At 38.5% G+C, this 16,242-nt stretch overlaps 2 protein-coding genes across 2 annotated transcripts in view; one reads left to right on the forward strand and one right to left on the reverse strand.

Moving 5' to 3' along the window:
* Positions 1 to 7,687, forward strand: part of CXADR (coxsackie virus and adenovirus receptor) — a 36,850-nt gene extending 29,163 nt beyond the window's left edge. Inside the window, exon 7 of the mRNA XM_015570925.1 lies at positions 7,033 to 7,687. Within this exon, the coding sequence (XP_015426411.1) occupies positions 7,033 to 7,074 (42 nt within the window). The 3' untranslated portion in view covers positions 7,075 to 7,687. The remainder of the gene's footprint in view (positions 1 to 7,032) is intronic.
* A 52-nt stretch (positions 7,688 to 7,739) lies between these two features.
* BTG3 (BTG family member 3) overlaps positions 7,740 to 16,242 on the reverse strand; it is a 16,659-nt gene continuing 8,156 nt past the window's right edge. Inside the window, exons 3-4 of the mRNA XM_006774454.2 lie at positions 12,766 to 12,973; positions 7,740 to 8,407 (exon numbers count right to left, since the gene is read on the reverse strand). Coding sequence (XP_006774517.1) covers positions 8,165 to 8,407; positions 12,766 to 12,973 — 451 coding nt within the window. The 3' untranslated portion in view covers positions 7,740 to 8,164. The remainder of the gene's footprint in view (positions 8,408 to 12,765; positions 12,974 to 16,242) is intronic.

Below are 16,242 nucleotides of genomic sequence, written 5' to 3' on the forward strand. Positions count from 1 at the left end.
GGACCCTTGAGTCCGCAGTCCGACGCTCTATCCACTGAGCCAAACCGGTTTTGGCTATGCCTGATTCTTATATTTGAGTATTCTTGCAGTTATTGGAGGAAAAAGCAGGGGGAGGGGCGGCGAGAGGGGAGATGGAAGTTGATTTGCAACTTTAGGAGACCTAATAGTGACACCTGCTGGAGAAAATGTCAGAATAGGTTGGAGAAGTTCCATTCTATTTTTTTTTTAAATATGTTTTACTGATTTCAGAGAGGAAAGGAGAGGAAGAGATAGAAACATCAATGATGAAAGAGAATCATTGATTGGCTGCCTCCTGCACATCCCACACTGGGGATCGAGTCTGCAACCCAGGCATGTGCCCTGACTGGGAATCGAACCATGACCTCCTGGTTCATAGGTTGACACTCAACCACTGAGCCACACGGGCCAGTCACAACTGGTATTTTAAAAAAAATTATTTACCAAAGGATCTTACTAGCTATCAGTATCAGATTTTAAGTGTGGTCAGTCTTATCATTGGGCAATATTAGGAAACATGAAATAGTGAGGTTTCACTTATTAATAACGCAGATGACAAAAGTGAATTTTACATTTTTTATGTTAGTCCCTTTAGACAAAGTTCAAATTTTTAAAATTTACTTTCATTTTTAATCAGTAAATTTTACTTCCTTTCTTTAGAAAAAGCATTTGATGAATGATCTAAGATTAAAAAAACAATTTTTTCCACTGAATTTAGTGAAACAAATAGTCAATCATGCTAGCTGTTTTCTGTTGAACTTTACAGCTTTACTTATCAATTTGACCCTAAAAAATGTATCATCTATAATTTTCTGTGTATGATTTCAAAAAGTTGGCAGTTCTGTTTGTCTATTTATGAACTTGAAAGGAAAATTATCCTTCTCCCACCCCACTCTCAACAAAGGTAGTTATATTTAGATATATGATTGAAGACATTTCCAAAAGAGATCTGTAGCTTAATATCTAATGATAAAGATGGGTTAAATCAAGGCACATATGTATGAATAGTATGAAACTATTAAAACCGTGTTTAAAATAAATCAGTGACATAATAAAATGTTCCACATTTTCCAATTGCATAACCATAAAATGAATATATTTCATGTCATAACACAGTATGGGAAAATATAAATTAAAAGCTCCCTCTTTTAAACATTCCCCATCCACTAAAATATTAGCAGTGGTTATCTTTGCTAGAGGGGTTACAGGCGATTTTAATGATTTTTCCTCTGCTTTTAGCTATTTCCTAAATTGGCATTCGTTTTAATAACAAAAATAATTCTAATAAATATCTTGTGTATAATAATTATGGCATAGTTAAAGTTCTTCATTACCTATGGTAATTTCCACATGTAGAGCCATAGAAAAAGCAATGATTTAAACTAACCGTTAATGCTTTTCATGGAGAAGGGAAATTATTTTCAAATACAACTTGCAGCTGGAAGTTGGAAGGTTATCTGATGCCCTCTTGTGGCCAATAATTTTTTCAAAGGTGATTTGTTTTCATTGAAATCCTGTCTAAAGCAAGAAAAGAACAAAATATCTATTCTATTGCTTTCCAAATGACAAACAAATAATGCTCACACACTATTACTAACACTTTAAGGGTAAGCACTATTAAGGGGTTGTCTATCTCTCCTGCTTCTAAAAGCATGCTTCTTGGATTTGAAGATGTTTAGATCACCTGGGGCAACTTGGATACTCTGAGACCCAGTTTCAATGACAGCCCTGTTAAGTTCTACTATTATGCTCATTTTTTGCACCTATTTTCACTGCTCACACAATATGGTGGACAGCTTTGTGCATCAGTAGTCACAGATTATTCTTGTATTGGCCTTACTCTTACCTAGTATGAATTATGTTTTTTATGGCAAATAAATGCATCAATTGCACACTGATTTATAAATTTGCAAAAGTATTTCCAATTATCTTGTAGATATATAGAATTTGAATTTTTTTGACATTATAAAATTGCCTTCCACAATGAATGCAAACCACAATCTTTGCAATGTTTGTTACTTTGTTAGGTGATAAATGATTATTTCATGGTGTTAGCTTTTGTTTCCTTTAGTCATTAGTGTGCCATTAGCACATCTTCTGTTTTTAGCCATTTGTATTTCTTTATATTTGGCTCTGCTAAATAATTTAATTACATGTAGGAGTTTTTCTGTATAAAGAATGTTAGTTCATTTTCTTTTAAACATTTTGTGGAAATTTTTCCCCTCTTTGGAGTTTGTCTTTTAATACGCAGCTTATCTTTTTCTTCAATTTCAAATCACCAAATCTTCCTGTCCAGTGGGGAAGATTTTCCTACGCTAAGGCTTGTAAATATCTCATTTATTTCCTCAGTACTTTTATAGTTTTATAATTTAGATTTTATCTTTATCCAGAATTTTTATGGTTTGAAGTAGGAATTTAACTTTAAAAATTGCATAGCCAAATAGTTCACTGTTAATATTTTATTAGTAACTTATTTCCAATTTGTAAAGCCACATTCACCATACATTAAATTTCTGTATAGTCATTCACCGCCTAACATTTTCATCAATGACAGACCACATATACGACAGTGGGATATCATATAGCCTAGCTGCTTATTAGGTTATACAGTCTAGGTTTGTATAAGTACCCCCTATAATGTTCTCAGGACCAAACCACCTAATGATACATTAAGTGGCACGTGATTCTATGTTTCTGGTTCTGTACTTGTAATTCTATCATTAGTGTATTAGTTCACTCCTATATTATACTTTAGAGCAGTGATGGTGAACCTTTTGAGCTCGGCGTGTCAGCATTTTGAAAAACCCTAACTTAACTCTGGTGCCGTGTCTCATATAGAAATTTTTTATATTTGCAACCATAGTAAAACAAAGACTTATATTTTTGATATTTATTTTATATATTTAAATGCCACTTAACAAAGAAAAATCAACCAAAAAATGAGTTTGCGTGTCACCTCTGACACGCGTGTCATAGCTTCGCCATCACTACTTTAGAGTATTTTGATAAATTATATAAAAGGAAGAACACTCCCCATCCATTGTTCTTTGAAAAATATTCTTGGTTATTCTTGAGAATTATTCTTACATGTAAACTTAAATCAAGTTTTTGAGTTCCATTGAAATTTCATTGGGATCTTAGTTATGATTTATATTGATTTTACATATTAATTTGGAAAGTAATGCTTTTATAATATTGAGGCAATTTATAAATATGGCATTTCTTTTATTCAGTTCTTTTTGTCTTTTGGCAATTTTTTATAAATTTTTCTCTTCTATAGGACTCACACTTTTCTGTTGTTGTTAAAGCTTAACTTTAGGTATTCAATACTCTTTCTTAATAGGATTTTTTCCCCCACAAAGTACTATTTAAATTTTTTATCACAAAATTATGTGATATATAATTGGGCACACTACCACTCTATCACAAGCATTTATTATTTTGGAATATTTCCTTCTAGACACAGTATGATCAGCAACAAAATTTTGTAACCACATTGCAGTCATTTAATTCAGAAATGTAATAGATATCCTCTACATGGAATTTGATTATCAGTGATGTATAGTATTTTGTATTCAATAAAAATAAGTCCTCTGAACTTGTCTTAAGTGCTTTAAAAAGTGTGTTTTCACACAACCAGTTACAAAGTAATGATGCTCAGTATAAAAATCCAGACTGAAATGCACAATGTAGAAAAATTAAGTTCTCTGTGTCTGCCCCCTTTCCACTACCTCTGAGAATATACTATTAACAGTTTGGCATTTTTTTTTTCCAGACAATATTGACACCATTGGCAATATTTCCCCGACTTGCAGCATTTTATTCCATGTCACTACAAATCCATCTTTTGTGGCTACATGGTATTTTTTAGTGTTTTTTTTTAAACTAGATGTTTCTTTTTGTTGTTGTTTTTAATATATTTTATTGATTTTTTATAGAGAGGAAGGGAGAGGGATAAAGAGTTAGAAACATCAATGAGAGAAACATCGATCAGCTGCCTCCTGCACACCCCCCGCCGGGGATGTGCCCGCAACCCAGGTACATGCCCTTGACCAGAATCGAACCTGGGACCCTTCAGTCCGCAGGGCGACACTCTATCCACCGAACCAAACCGGCCAGGGCTAGATGTTTGTTTTTTAAATATATTTTTATTGATTTCAGAGAAGAGAGGGATAGAAATATCTATGATGAGAAATAATCATTGATCAGCTGCCTCCTGCACAACCCCCACAGGGGATTGAGCCTCCAACCTGGGCATGTGCCTTGACCCAGAACTGAACCTTGATCTCCTGGTTCATAGGTTAACATTCAACCACTGAACCACGCCAGCCAGGCAGCTTTCTGTTGCTTTAAATCAGTGGTTCCGAACATGGGGTACATACCCCACAGGAGGGCAATTCGATTTTTAAGGGGGAGCAATTTGAGAGTTATTAACAGTGAATTTTTTGCATTTATGATTCTAGGGGCCTCATATCTATAATAATAAAAGTGTAATATGCTAATTAGACTGGACAGCCAAATAACCTTCCAGATGTCATTCCGGACGTCCTTCCAGACAAAGCCACTGTGGCAGGGGCCGAGGCAGAGGCAATTAAGGGCGATCAAGCAGGCAGGCAAGTGGTTAGAGGCGATCAGGCAGGCAGGTGAGCGGTTAGGAGCCAGCGGTCCCAGATTGCGAGAGGGATGTCTGACTGCCAGTTTAGGCCCGATCCCCCAGGGATCAGCAACAAAATTTTATAACCACATTGTAATCATTTAATTCAGAAATTTATCAGGGATCGGGCCTAAACCAGCAGTCATACATCCCCCGAGGGGTCCAAGGTTGAGAGAGGGTGCAGGTCAGGCTGAGGAACACCCCACCACCACCACCACCATCACGCACAAATTTCATGCACCGGGCCTCTAGTACAGTATATAAATATATATTGTGACATATTTATGTATTTCCATTCTCTATTATGTTTTGAAACTTTATTTGCTATGTTTTGCTATCACTTATTTTTTTAATAACTTCTTAGTGATTTCTTCTTCAGTACTTCAACTGTCCTTTTGTTCTTTTATTTTTCTCTTTCATGGATACCATGTTCTGTGGAAGCTTGTTTAGACCATTAATGGCCTTTTAGGCTTCCTCCACGTGAATAGTTCACTTTTTGAATAATAAGAATTATATGGGGGTGGGGGGCATCAGGATTTTAGAGATGCTTAGGTGGGGCATGGCCAAAAAAAAGGTTGGGAACCACTGCTTTAAATGTATTTTAGAACAAGGTGGGAGGTGGATATCAAGTCAGACATCTTCTACAGGTAGTTCATCTAATATACAAATTCAAAATTAGCATTTTCCCCAAGGCACTCTGCCATTTAGTTGTCAGGAGGAATGAGTAAGAGATTTAGGTGATTGTATAGTAACCTAATGTGGAAAGAAAAGTCCAATTACCAGGGGGATGCCAAAAATACTTCCTTGTCAGTATGGCTAGTATACTAGTACTTTGGCTGATTTTCCCAACAAGCTTATAACTACAACTAGAGGCCCGGTGCATGAAATTCATGCACGGATGGGGGCCCTAGGCCTGGCCTGCAATCAGGGTTGATTGGGGCCAGGTCGATCAGGGCCAGGCCAGAGAGGAGGCGATAGTCACCGGGTGCAGAAGGAACGGACACTGGACACTGACGCCATCGTCGGTGCTCTGCCAATGTGCAGTTCCATACCTACCCCCCCCCTCCTCCTTCTCTTGCCACCATACTGCCCCTGGGCGGGTGGGTGGCGGGCTGATTGGGGCCTGCCGGCCAGGGTGAGGGACGGGGCACAGGAGTTTGGCTGCTGGCCCAGAGGAGGAAACCGGCCTCGACCCCCCTGGGAATTGGGCTACATCTGCCGCCACCCACCCTGGTTCCCCATCCCAGCCCAGGGCCCAACCCCAATCAGCAATCAGGGCCTGCTGGCCAGGTGGAGGGCCGGGGAGGTTGGCTGGGGAAGTGCACTGACCACTAGGGAACAGCTCCTGCATTGAGCATCTGCTCCCTGGTGTTCAGTGTGCATCATAGCAACTGGTCATTCCAGTCACATAGGCTTTTATACATATGGATGTGAGCAAACTAACAGAACAAATGCTAACTCCCTGATAAAAATACCTGAAACCTGACACCTTTACAATTGACCACAAATTTCCCTCTGTCACACAAAATAGCAAATTTTTAAAAATTTTAGACTAAAATAAAACTAATCTCTCTTGTGATGCCAGTTACCCCTAGAAAAATAAACTGAAGTTTGAATAGGTATTCACTATATACAGGGACAGCCAAAAGTAGGTTTACAGCCATAACCGGTTTGGCTCAGTGGATAGAGCATCAGCCTTCGGACTGAAAGGTCCCAGGTTCAATTCCGGTCAAGGGCATGTACCTTGGTTGCAGGCATATCCCCAGTGGAGGGTGTGCAGGGGGCGGCTGATCAATGTTTCTCTCTCATCGATGTTTCTAATTCTCTATTCCTCTCTCTTCCTCTCTGTAAAAAGTCAATAAAATATATTAAAAAAAAAAAAGTAGGTTTACAGTTGTACAATACAATAAATTTTTTGTGTACAATTGTAAACCTATTTTTGCCAATGAGTTTTTCAAGAGGAAAAAGTAGAAAGTTTGGAAGTATGTTAAAAGTTGTATATGGTTTATCAAAGAATACAAAAACATTAAACTAGAAAAATATCTAAGGTTTAAAAATGTTTTATGTTGAGATCACAAACACTTCAATTTCCATACTTTCAAATCTGAGTTATGATTATGACTTAATGTTTGTGCACTTCTCTGGTATTCTTTGTCAACAGAATTTATCACAAAAAAATGACAACAGGAACATTTAGAATAGCCAAGGCTATCCAATGATTTATTAGCAAGTTATGACTTTTTCTGATGTTAAATAATTTAAAGATGTGGAAAATGGGTTAAAGTATTGATCTTAATTCTTTAAAATGTATCCTGGGGAGAAAAATCCAAATTCTTATTTCTCCTTTTCTCTTTTTGTAGTTCAAGTACACTTACAAGACTGATGGCATTACAGTGGTGTAAATATCAAGGACTGCTGAAGAATCTGAAGTACTGTTCTATTTGACTTTATTTCGGACCTCTAGTAAAGACTTTAACATGTTGCAAAATGGGCACAGAAATTGAGTGGCTGAAAGGACATTTCTGCTTTATGCACTGGCATTACGAACATAAGTCAAATGTCATATGAAAATTAGTACAGGCCAGCCCTGATCAATGTCACTCAGTTGGACCACTGTCCCGTGCACCAAAATGTGGTGGGTTCTATTCCCGGTCAGGGTGCATACACAGGTTGCAGATTTGATCCTGGTACAGGAGGCAACTGATGAATATTCCTTTCTCCACCCCTACCCCACCTCCCCTCCAAAAAAGGGGGGAAAAAACCCAAAACATTAGTATAGGCCAAATCCTTGGGTAGGAAAGTCCTATGTATAGTGACTTTAATAATTTGAAAGATGTTTTATTATGTTTATATTTTCAATGAGCTACTAAACAAATTTTATTCTTTTATATGCATATTTTGACACTGTAGACTTTGGGAAAAGTATGGTTTTTAAAAGTTGATTTTTAAAGGAAAATTAAAAATTTTAGTTTTTTCTTTGCTAAATATTTAATTAAACAGTGAAGTGAAACATGCCCTTTACTCTCTCCCTTGTTTTTTATGCACAGAACAGAAGCACACGTTGTCATGCCTCAAACTACTTTTTATTTGCAACTACATGATTTCACACAATTCTTCTAAACAATAACATAAAATATATTTCCCTGCGTATAAATAACTTACATACTCTTCATAAAGTAAATGCTCAAAGGTGCTATAACAGATCGCCCACTCCTACACTGTTCTCGTATGCAACAGAGTTGATGCACAATATATAAATACTCAAATCCAATATTAAAAACTCAGGCACTTGACTAACTTTAATAAAATTTCTCAAACTATACCAACATATCTAAAGTGCATATATTTTTTAGAAAGATTATTCTCAATAACTTCTCTATAAAAATAAGTTTGATGGTTTAACCCATCTAACTTTACTACTATGAGTATGAACTTTTAATATGCAGTCAGGCTTATTCTACCTTCTCTCAACACCAATAGAATCAAAAGCAGCTAGTGAGGTGCTAACATGTGAGGATTAATCCAGTGATTCCGGTCACAATGCATTCCAGGAGGAGGTACCCATGTTACTGGAATTGGGCGGTATGGTTTATTATTCTTCCTTCCCTGATGTGGATAACCAAATGGAACAGGCGGAGGGTAGTGACACTGATGGCCATTCCCTCGGTACATCCCTGGCTTTTTTCTGGGCAAAGGATGCCACATTGGAAGAGGTGGGAATATCAATTCTGAAATCTGTAGGAAAGAAAAAACACTAAGTTAATTCAGAGGAAAAATTAGTCATGTGTTATGTAAAACTAATTGAGTTTCTAGATTCCTCATTAAAGAAAAACAAAATCACTCACCCACAACCCTAAGAATGATATTCCTATGGTCAAGTCTAAATACAGGGTGGGACAAAAGTAGGTTTACAGTTGTGAGTATGCAACCAAGTTTATTCTTGTATTATTTATTAACTAGAGGCCCGCTGCATGAAATTTGTGCACAGAGGTGTGTGTGTGTGTGTGTCCGTCCCCCTCAGCCCAGTCTGCACCCTCTCCATTCTGGGACCCCTTGAGGGCAGTCTGACATCCCTTTCACAATCCAGGACTGCTGGTTCCCAACCACTCGCCTGACTGCCAGCCTGATCATCCCCCTAACCACTCCCCTGCCAGCGTGATCAATGCCTAACTGCTCCCCTGATGGCCTGATTGCCCCCAACTGCCCTCCCCTGCCAGCCTGGTCCACCTTAATTGCCCTCCCTTGCCAGCCGGGTTGCCCCCAACTGCCCTCCCCTGCAGGCCTGGTCCCCCGCAACTGCCCTCCCCTGCTGGTCATCTTTGACCACATGGGGGCAGCCATCTTATGTGTTGGAGTGATGGTCAATTTGCATATTACCTCTTTATTAGATAGGATTATTGCGTTATGTTCAGTATGAACACCTGTTAACCTATTTTGGCCCAACCCTATATGTTAAAAAACCATATATATGTTAAGTAATAATCAGTGTTTTCTGAATAAATGAGAATTAATAAACACAGCACTCTGAGGAAAGTCAAAACAGAATGAATCAAAAAAATCAAAACACAGAATGAATGGAAGCTTGTAAGGAGGTTCCTTTATTATTTAGGGTAGGCAAAGACTTCTTCCAGGGGATACAAAAAACACAAGAAAAAACTTTGATAAATTTGACTTCATTAAAATTTAAAATCTCCCTATATTTTCTTCTAAAAACAGAAGACATTTAACTTTTATGTTTAGGTCTATAATCCATCTCAAATTAACTTTTTAATGTATGGTGTCAGGTAGCAGTTAGGTTCTTTTTAAAAAAAAATATATACATTATCCAATTGTTTCAGTATCAAGTTCTTAAATACTTTTCCTATTGAATTGCTTTGGCACTTTTATTTTAAGAAGACTGTACAACTGTTGGTGTATTTCTGTACTCTCTATTCTGTTACATGAATATATCTATGTATCTTTAAACCATTACCACACTTTATTGATATATATAATGGCTTTATGTGAGGCCTCCAAGTTGATTCTCTTGTAAGTTTTAGAATCTATTTGTCTTTTGGGATTTTGATTGATATTGAGTTGAATCTATAGATCAATTTGGGGAGAAATGACATAATCTTCACTTCTTAATTAGTGGAAAGATATCACTGAAAGTACCTTTCAGAAAATACAGACTCCTCAGAAACAAAGACCCCAATCTAAGAATTATTGTCCTTATTTTGATAAATCTTTTAAAGTTCTTGGCAATGCGAGGTTCAAGACGAAAAAGTAGATAGGGCCCTGGGCAGGTAGCTCAGTTGGTTAGAGCATCATCCCAATACACCAAGGCTGAGCACATAGGGTAGGCTCAGTTGTCTGGAGGAGCCTACCGATGCGCCATGGTGCAGGTCCAATCACTGGTCAGGGCACATACAAGACTCAACCAATGAATGTATAAGAGTAAGTGGAACAACAAATCAATGTCTGTCTCTCTTCTCTCTTTCTCCCCCTTCTTCTCTCTCTCAAATCAATAAATAAAAAATTAAATTTTAAAAAAGGTAGAAAGGAAGGAAAGATTAAAATTGGCCACTTGCACCAACGGCCTACACAATGGTGTACAAAAAGGCTTCTCTGTTCATGAAATTTTTTGTTAATGGCTACAATGTCAGAGAGAAATGTTTTACTTAAAATGCAAAAGAGACTTTCATTTCCTGATACAGTCTCTCAACATGGGGGGAAATAAATACCATTTTAAAATAAAATTTAAAAATTAAAAGTCAACTTACTTGTAAATATTAGAAGCAATCAGTTAAATTTGAGACTTACATTTTTGCTTTGTTGAGTAACAACAAAATTCTGATATAAAATTGCCACATGTTCAAATGAATCCCATGTAATTTAACAATAGTAATTTACAGTATACAATACATATCATGCAGAGACAAAAAAAAAAGCTCAAAATATTTAAGGCAAAGGTCTTAGAAATGATCCCTGAAATACAGCTATTACATTTATTTATCTATATGGGAAATCTCTCAGAAAAAATATAAAAATAACTGGTAATGAGTTTCTCCCTGGGAGGGCACAGGACTAGTGGTTGAAGGAAGACTTGTCACTATTATACTCTTATACTGTTTGTTTTTAAAAGCAGGTGAACATGTTATCTATTACACATGTATATATATGTCCCTAAAATGTAATAATCTTCAGAACTATTCTTCCTCTTAAACCTAGGAAGGATAATTCAACTGAAAAATAGAGTAAGAAATCAAGTTATACTGAAAGAATGTTCATTTTATAAGTGTATGCTGAATTTAAAGGTTTAGTTTTTCAAACTCCAAACTCTGATTTCTTACTCTTTAAGGTCTAAATTTTCATTTTAGTCCAAATCTGACTCTACCGTGAATCTGGTATGTTTCATTAAGTCTAATTAAGACCAAATTAATTAAAATATGTGTATTTAAAAGCATACAGTTGCCCTAGCCGGTTTGGCTCAGTGGATTGAGTGTTGGCCGGTGGACTGAAGGGTCCCGAGTTCAATTCTGGTCAAGGGCACATGCCTGGGTTACGGGCTCGATCCCAGTAGGGGGTATATAGGAGGCAGCCAATCAATGATTCCCTCTCATCATTGATGTTTCTATCTCTACCTTCCTCTCTGAAATCAATAAAAATATATTAAAAAAAATAATTAAAAAAGCATACAGTTAAGCCTTTGAATAACAGGGGTTAGGTGCACCGACCACTCAAAAATCCATTTATTAACTTTTGACTCCCCAAAAGCTTAACTGCATCAGTTACCCTTGGTATCTGCAGGGGATTGGTTCCAGGACCCCAAGAGATACCAAAATCTGCAGATGCTCAAGTCCTCTATCTAAAATAGTGAGGATCAATGCATAGTGAACCCTCTACATCTTCTAACTCCCAATCTCGAATTGAAAACAGTATGGGCATTTATTGAAAAAAATCTACATATTGTTCAAGGGTCAACTGTGCTCAAAATTAGAAAATGTTCATGTATATAATAAGGCTCAACTCAAAATGATTTAAATTTTTTTTTTACTTAAAAATATTTTTTCTGTTGAGAAGTACTGTTGTTAACAATTTTTATAAATATATTAAATGTTCTTTGGCATCTACGCTAATAAAAGAGAAACATGCAAATTAACTATCACTCCGTCACTCCGCTATACCTACCAGCCAATCAGAGTGACTATGCAGATTAACCCAACAAAGATGGCGGTTAATTTGAATACGCAGACACAGAGTGAAGACTGAAGACAACTGAAGATGGTGGCAGCCATGGAGCTGGAGCGAGCAGGAGGCTTGGATTGCTCCCGGCAACGGAGGAAGCCAAGCTTCCCGCCGGCCCTGTACTCCGCTCAAGGAGGGGCTGGGGGTCTGGGTCCCCGGGACAACCCAGGCCTCCAGCCCACCCTGGCCTCCACTCGAGGAGCTGGAAAAAAAAAAAAAAAAGGAGGGGCTGGGAGCAGCGGGGGCGGAAAAGCCAAGCCTTGCTGCTGCGGCCGGACCAAAGGCCTGGGTCCCGGGTGCCGGAGGAAAACTGGTACCGGCAGCCAGGGGAAGGAAGGCCTATTGCACAAATCTTTGTGCAACGGGACACTAGTGTAGAGTATAAACAGTAAATAGTTAAACATGTTATAAGTGCAAGCATGGTAGCTATGTAACTGTTCAACTTAAAGCAAAGGAGATATTGTTTTGGCTTGAATGAAAAATTAACTGAAATATAATTTAAATTATGGAAAAGTAGAGAACAAGGAAGTGGAACCCAAAGATACAAATCGGAAGTGTTAAAGACTACAAAAAATGAGTTGCTATATTTTAATAAAAGAATTTTTAAAATATCAGAATGTTTTATCACCACGTTCTTTTTTTTTCTTCTTTGCCACACTCTTTGAAACATGTTTATCTGACTTATTGAATAGTAAAGCAGACCTCTGATAGAGTGACTCAGGATGCCTATTTATATCTCAGAGGAGCCACTTTGTGTGGAAAGGCAAGAACTGTAATCCAGAATCTCAAATCAGAGAAACCAGAGCAACATGGATTGATCTGGCATGCCCTGCTCAGGGACCTTCAATATGCTATTTCATGATTACCTGGTATATGGGACTTGGAGTTGCAGTCACCGCACTGGATTTCACCTCTACTTCCTTACTTGTTTCTTCATCTGAAGAAGACGATCCTGAATGATAATCAGAGGTAACCTTATCAAGGGCTCTGGTAACTTTCTTAGAGATCTCATCCTTGTTCTCATCCTCATTTTCAAAGCTGGCAACAATAAATGCATTGTTTTTTTCTCCATACCTAAAAATTAAAAAAAAGTAAGTAAAAATCTTACAAAAGCTTGAAGTCATAGCAACAAAGCAAGAAATATCCATAAAAACAATTAAACTAGTCTGGGCATGTCAGTGGTCCAATGCAAAGAAGGAACCCTCCCAGAACTTGATCCTACATATATATAGTATCCTAATCCAGCTCCCTGCTCACAGGCAGGCCACAATTCTGTCCCTGGTCTATTCTCTTTCCCAATTTTCTTTTCTATTGTCTAATAAAAATAGTTAAGAGAAATTCATTGTTTTGATTTCATTTTGTATGTACCATTCAAGTGGCAATACAGTAAAATCTTCCAATGTATTTTTAACTGACCCCTGTAATATAGTTCCCAATAATTCAAGTCACAAATCAACCAGATATTTCCTATGAGTTTTAATTTTACCATGATTAATAAAAAAGGGGCCTGTGCTTCCTATATCCACACTGACAAAAATAAGAGCTGAGGCAACTGCTGAGGTTAAAGAAAAACACACCTATTGTTGAGGAAATAAAGGGGTTTTGCTTGAATTATACTACTTATCTCATATAGATTCCTATGATAATTGCTCACCACTCATTTTCATGTTTTTTAAAAAGCAAAACAAATAAGCCTTTTTATCCTTCCAAAGCATGATTTTTAAAACAAATTTCCTTTATTGATTGGTTTTAGAGAGAGAGGAAGGGAGAGAGAAATATCAATTTTTTGTTCCAGCTGAAATAGAAATTTTTAGGGGTGAAAAAGACAGGTTCTAGGAAATTTTAGAAATCAAGGGGACCATGGAGGAAGCACAGGGCTACAGAGCAGCAGAAGGTATATTTCCATAGATTAGGGGGACTGAAAAGCTGCAACAGGTACATTTCCATAGAATGAGGGAGCTGGAACAGCAAAAGGTCTGTATTTACAAAAAAAGGGAAGGAAGCCCTTCATCCAGGAGAAGAAGAAAGCCCAAAGTGAATAGGAAAACAATAAGGAGAGGGGAAGAACCTTATATGTCCCATGTGAGGTTCGACCTTTGAGCCCAGGAGTTACTATAGTAACCAGTCCAAGGGAATTTTGTGCACCAGACTTCTAGTCTATAATAAGGTAAAAGTCCTAACTGCAATAAAGTCTTTGAAAGTCTGTTTAGAAATTAAGTATTCTTATAGGTAAGTTCTGTGTCTTTATATAGTTGTTCTATCTTCTGTTCACACAGACTAAATTGAGCCATAAATGCTACTTAAATATGGTGGATAACTCCCTTTTCTATTCTTTTTCAGTTTACCTCATAAAAGGAGCTGCTACAGGATGGCAGAAATAGCATTGGACATGTTCCGGTTCTGGCTCTGCCATTAACTAGCTCTGTGGCTAGGGGCAAGTCATTTAGTCTCTCTAGGCCTCAGTTTCCTATCTGCGGGGTCAGGAAACTGGAGCTGATTGGATACTGGCTAGTCTTGGGCTGGTGATTCTTCTTAGTATAAATACTAGAGGCCCGGTGCATGGATTCGTGCATCGGTGGGGTCCCTCGGCCTGACCTGCGCCCTCTGGCAATCCAGGACCCCTTGGGGGATGTCGGAGAGCCGGTTTCGGCCCAATCCCCGCAGGCCAGGCCAAGGCCATTTTCAACCTGATCCCTGCAGGCCAGGCCGAGGGACCCCACTGATGCATGAATCAGTGCACCCAGCCTCTAGTATGCATATAAGATCTTTGGTTAATCTCTTCCCCCACTGCGCCTCCCCCCTTCCCTCTGAAATTCATCCATCTGTTCCATGTTTCTATGCCTGTGGTTTCCGCTCCTGTGTTGAGTGTCTGCCCCCTGGTGGTCAGTGCACGTCATAGCTACCAGCTGGTTGCTTAGGGTTTTATATATATAGACTAGAGGCCTGGTGCACAAATTCATGCACAGGTGGGATCCCTCTGGTGGCCTTCAGGGATTGGGCCAAAACTTGCAGTACAACGCCGCCTGCAGCTCCTACCTGCCGCTTCCACTCATCCTAGCCCTGTTGTGCCTGCCGCAGACTCGCATCCAATCAGTCCCAACAGGGAGAGGCTCACGTTGCCACAGCAGCACTCACCAGCCATGAGTCCTGCATCTGGCGCCTTCCCAAGGGGAGTGGCCTGCAGTATCAGGCTGTAACCCGAGAAATCTGATTGCGAGAGGGTGCAGGTCAGGCTGAGGGACCCCACCGGTGCACCACTGGGCTGGGCTTGCTCAGTCCCAATCGGCAGGACCCCAGCAGCAAGCTAACCTACTGGTTGGAACATCTGCTCCCTTGTGGTAAGTGCACGTCATAGCAACTGGTCGACCAATTGACTGTCTGCCCCCTGGTGGTCAGTGCATGTCATAGTGAGCAGTTGAGCAGCCTTAGCATATCATTAGCATATTACGCTTTGATTGGTCGGTTGTTCTGCCATTTGGTCTATTTGCATATTACCCTTTTATTATATAGGAGCATGCCTGAACATCTGGGCCAAGTTCCTCATGATACAGAATTCATGTATTATAATTTCAAATTTACCTAGCATAGAGTTTTAGCAATGGAAATTTACCCTTCTGTCCTCTCAAGCATTTAAAGATTAAGTAAATCTTGATACAATAAAAGGTTAATTCATATGTTAATGTAAATATTAACAATGGGCTTAGGCCTACCCTTCAGTTTTGCCCATTAATGGAGTCAAAATTCAAGCAAAACAGAAAGGCAAGAAATTGGAGAAAAATCTGTCTTTGTAGAAGCAGCAACATAAATCAAGGGCACACATCTAACGATTGAAGGATCAGCTGTATTAACTCAGATTTCTTTGACATGCAATTTCAATTAGGTTCTGTAACTTTCCCTTTGTAGTATTTTGAATGTGTAGTTAATTCCTTAGAATTAGTAGTGAACAATTTTTAAACTTTCCATTTTTCAATGACACGCTACTAAAACAATAAGGCCAATTTAGTTAATTTGAAACAAATCAATAGTATCTAATGCTCTTTATCAGGTAAAGAAAGGATCATAGAAATTATTATTATTTTTGCTTCTACCCCTATCTCATCACCAAGTTAACTTAAACAATTCTTTATTGTTGAAAGTATTACATATGTCCCCCTCTTTACCCCATTGACTCCTCCAGCCCCTCCCCCGCAGCCTTCAGCACCGTATTGTCTTTGCCCCTGGGTTAGCATACCGTATTTGCCGGCATTTAAGACGATTTTTTGGCCCTGAAAAATATGCCTCCAAGTGGGGGGTCGTCTTATACGCCAGGTACACTTCAGATAGACTGCCCATAGTGCTTGCCC

This window comes from Myotis davidii, unplaced genomic scaffold, assembly GCF_000327345.1.
Source record: "Myotis davidii unplaced genomic scaffold, ASM32734v1 scaffold647, whole genome shotgun sequence".
NCBI classification, from domain to species: domain Eukaryota; kingdom Metazoa; phylum Chordata; class Mammalia; order Chiroptera; family Vespertilionidae; genus Myotis; species Myotis davidii.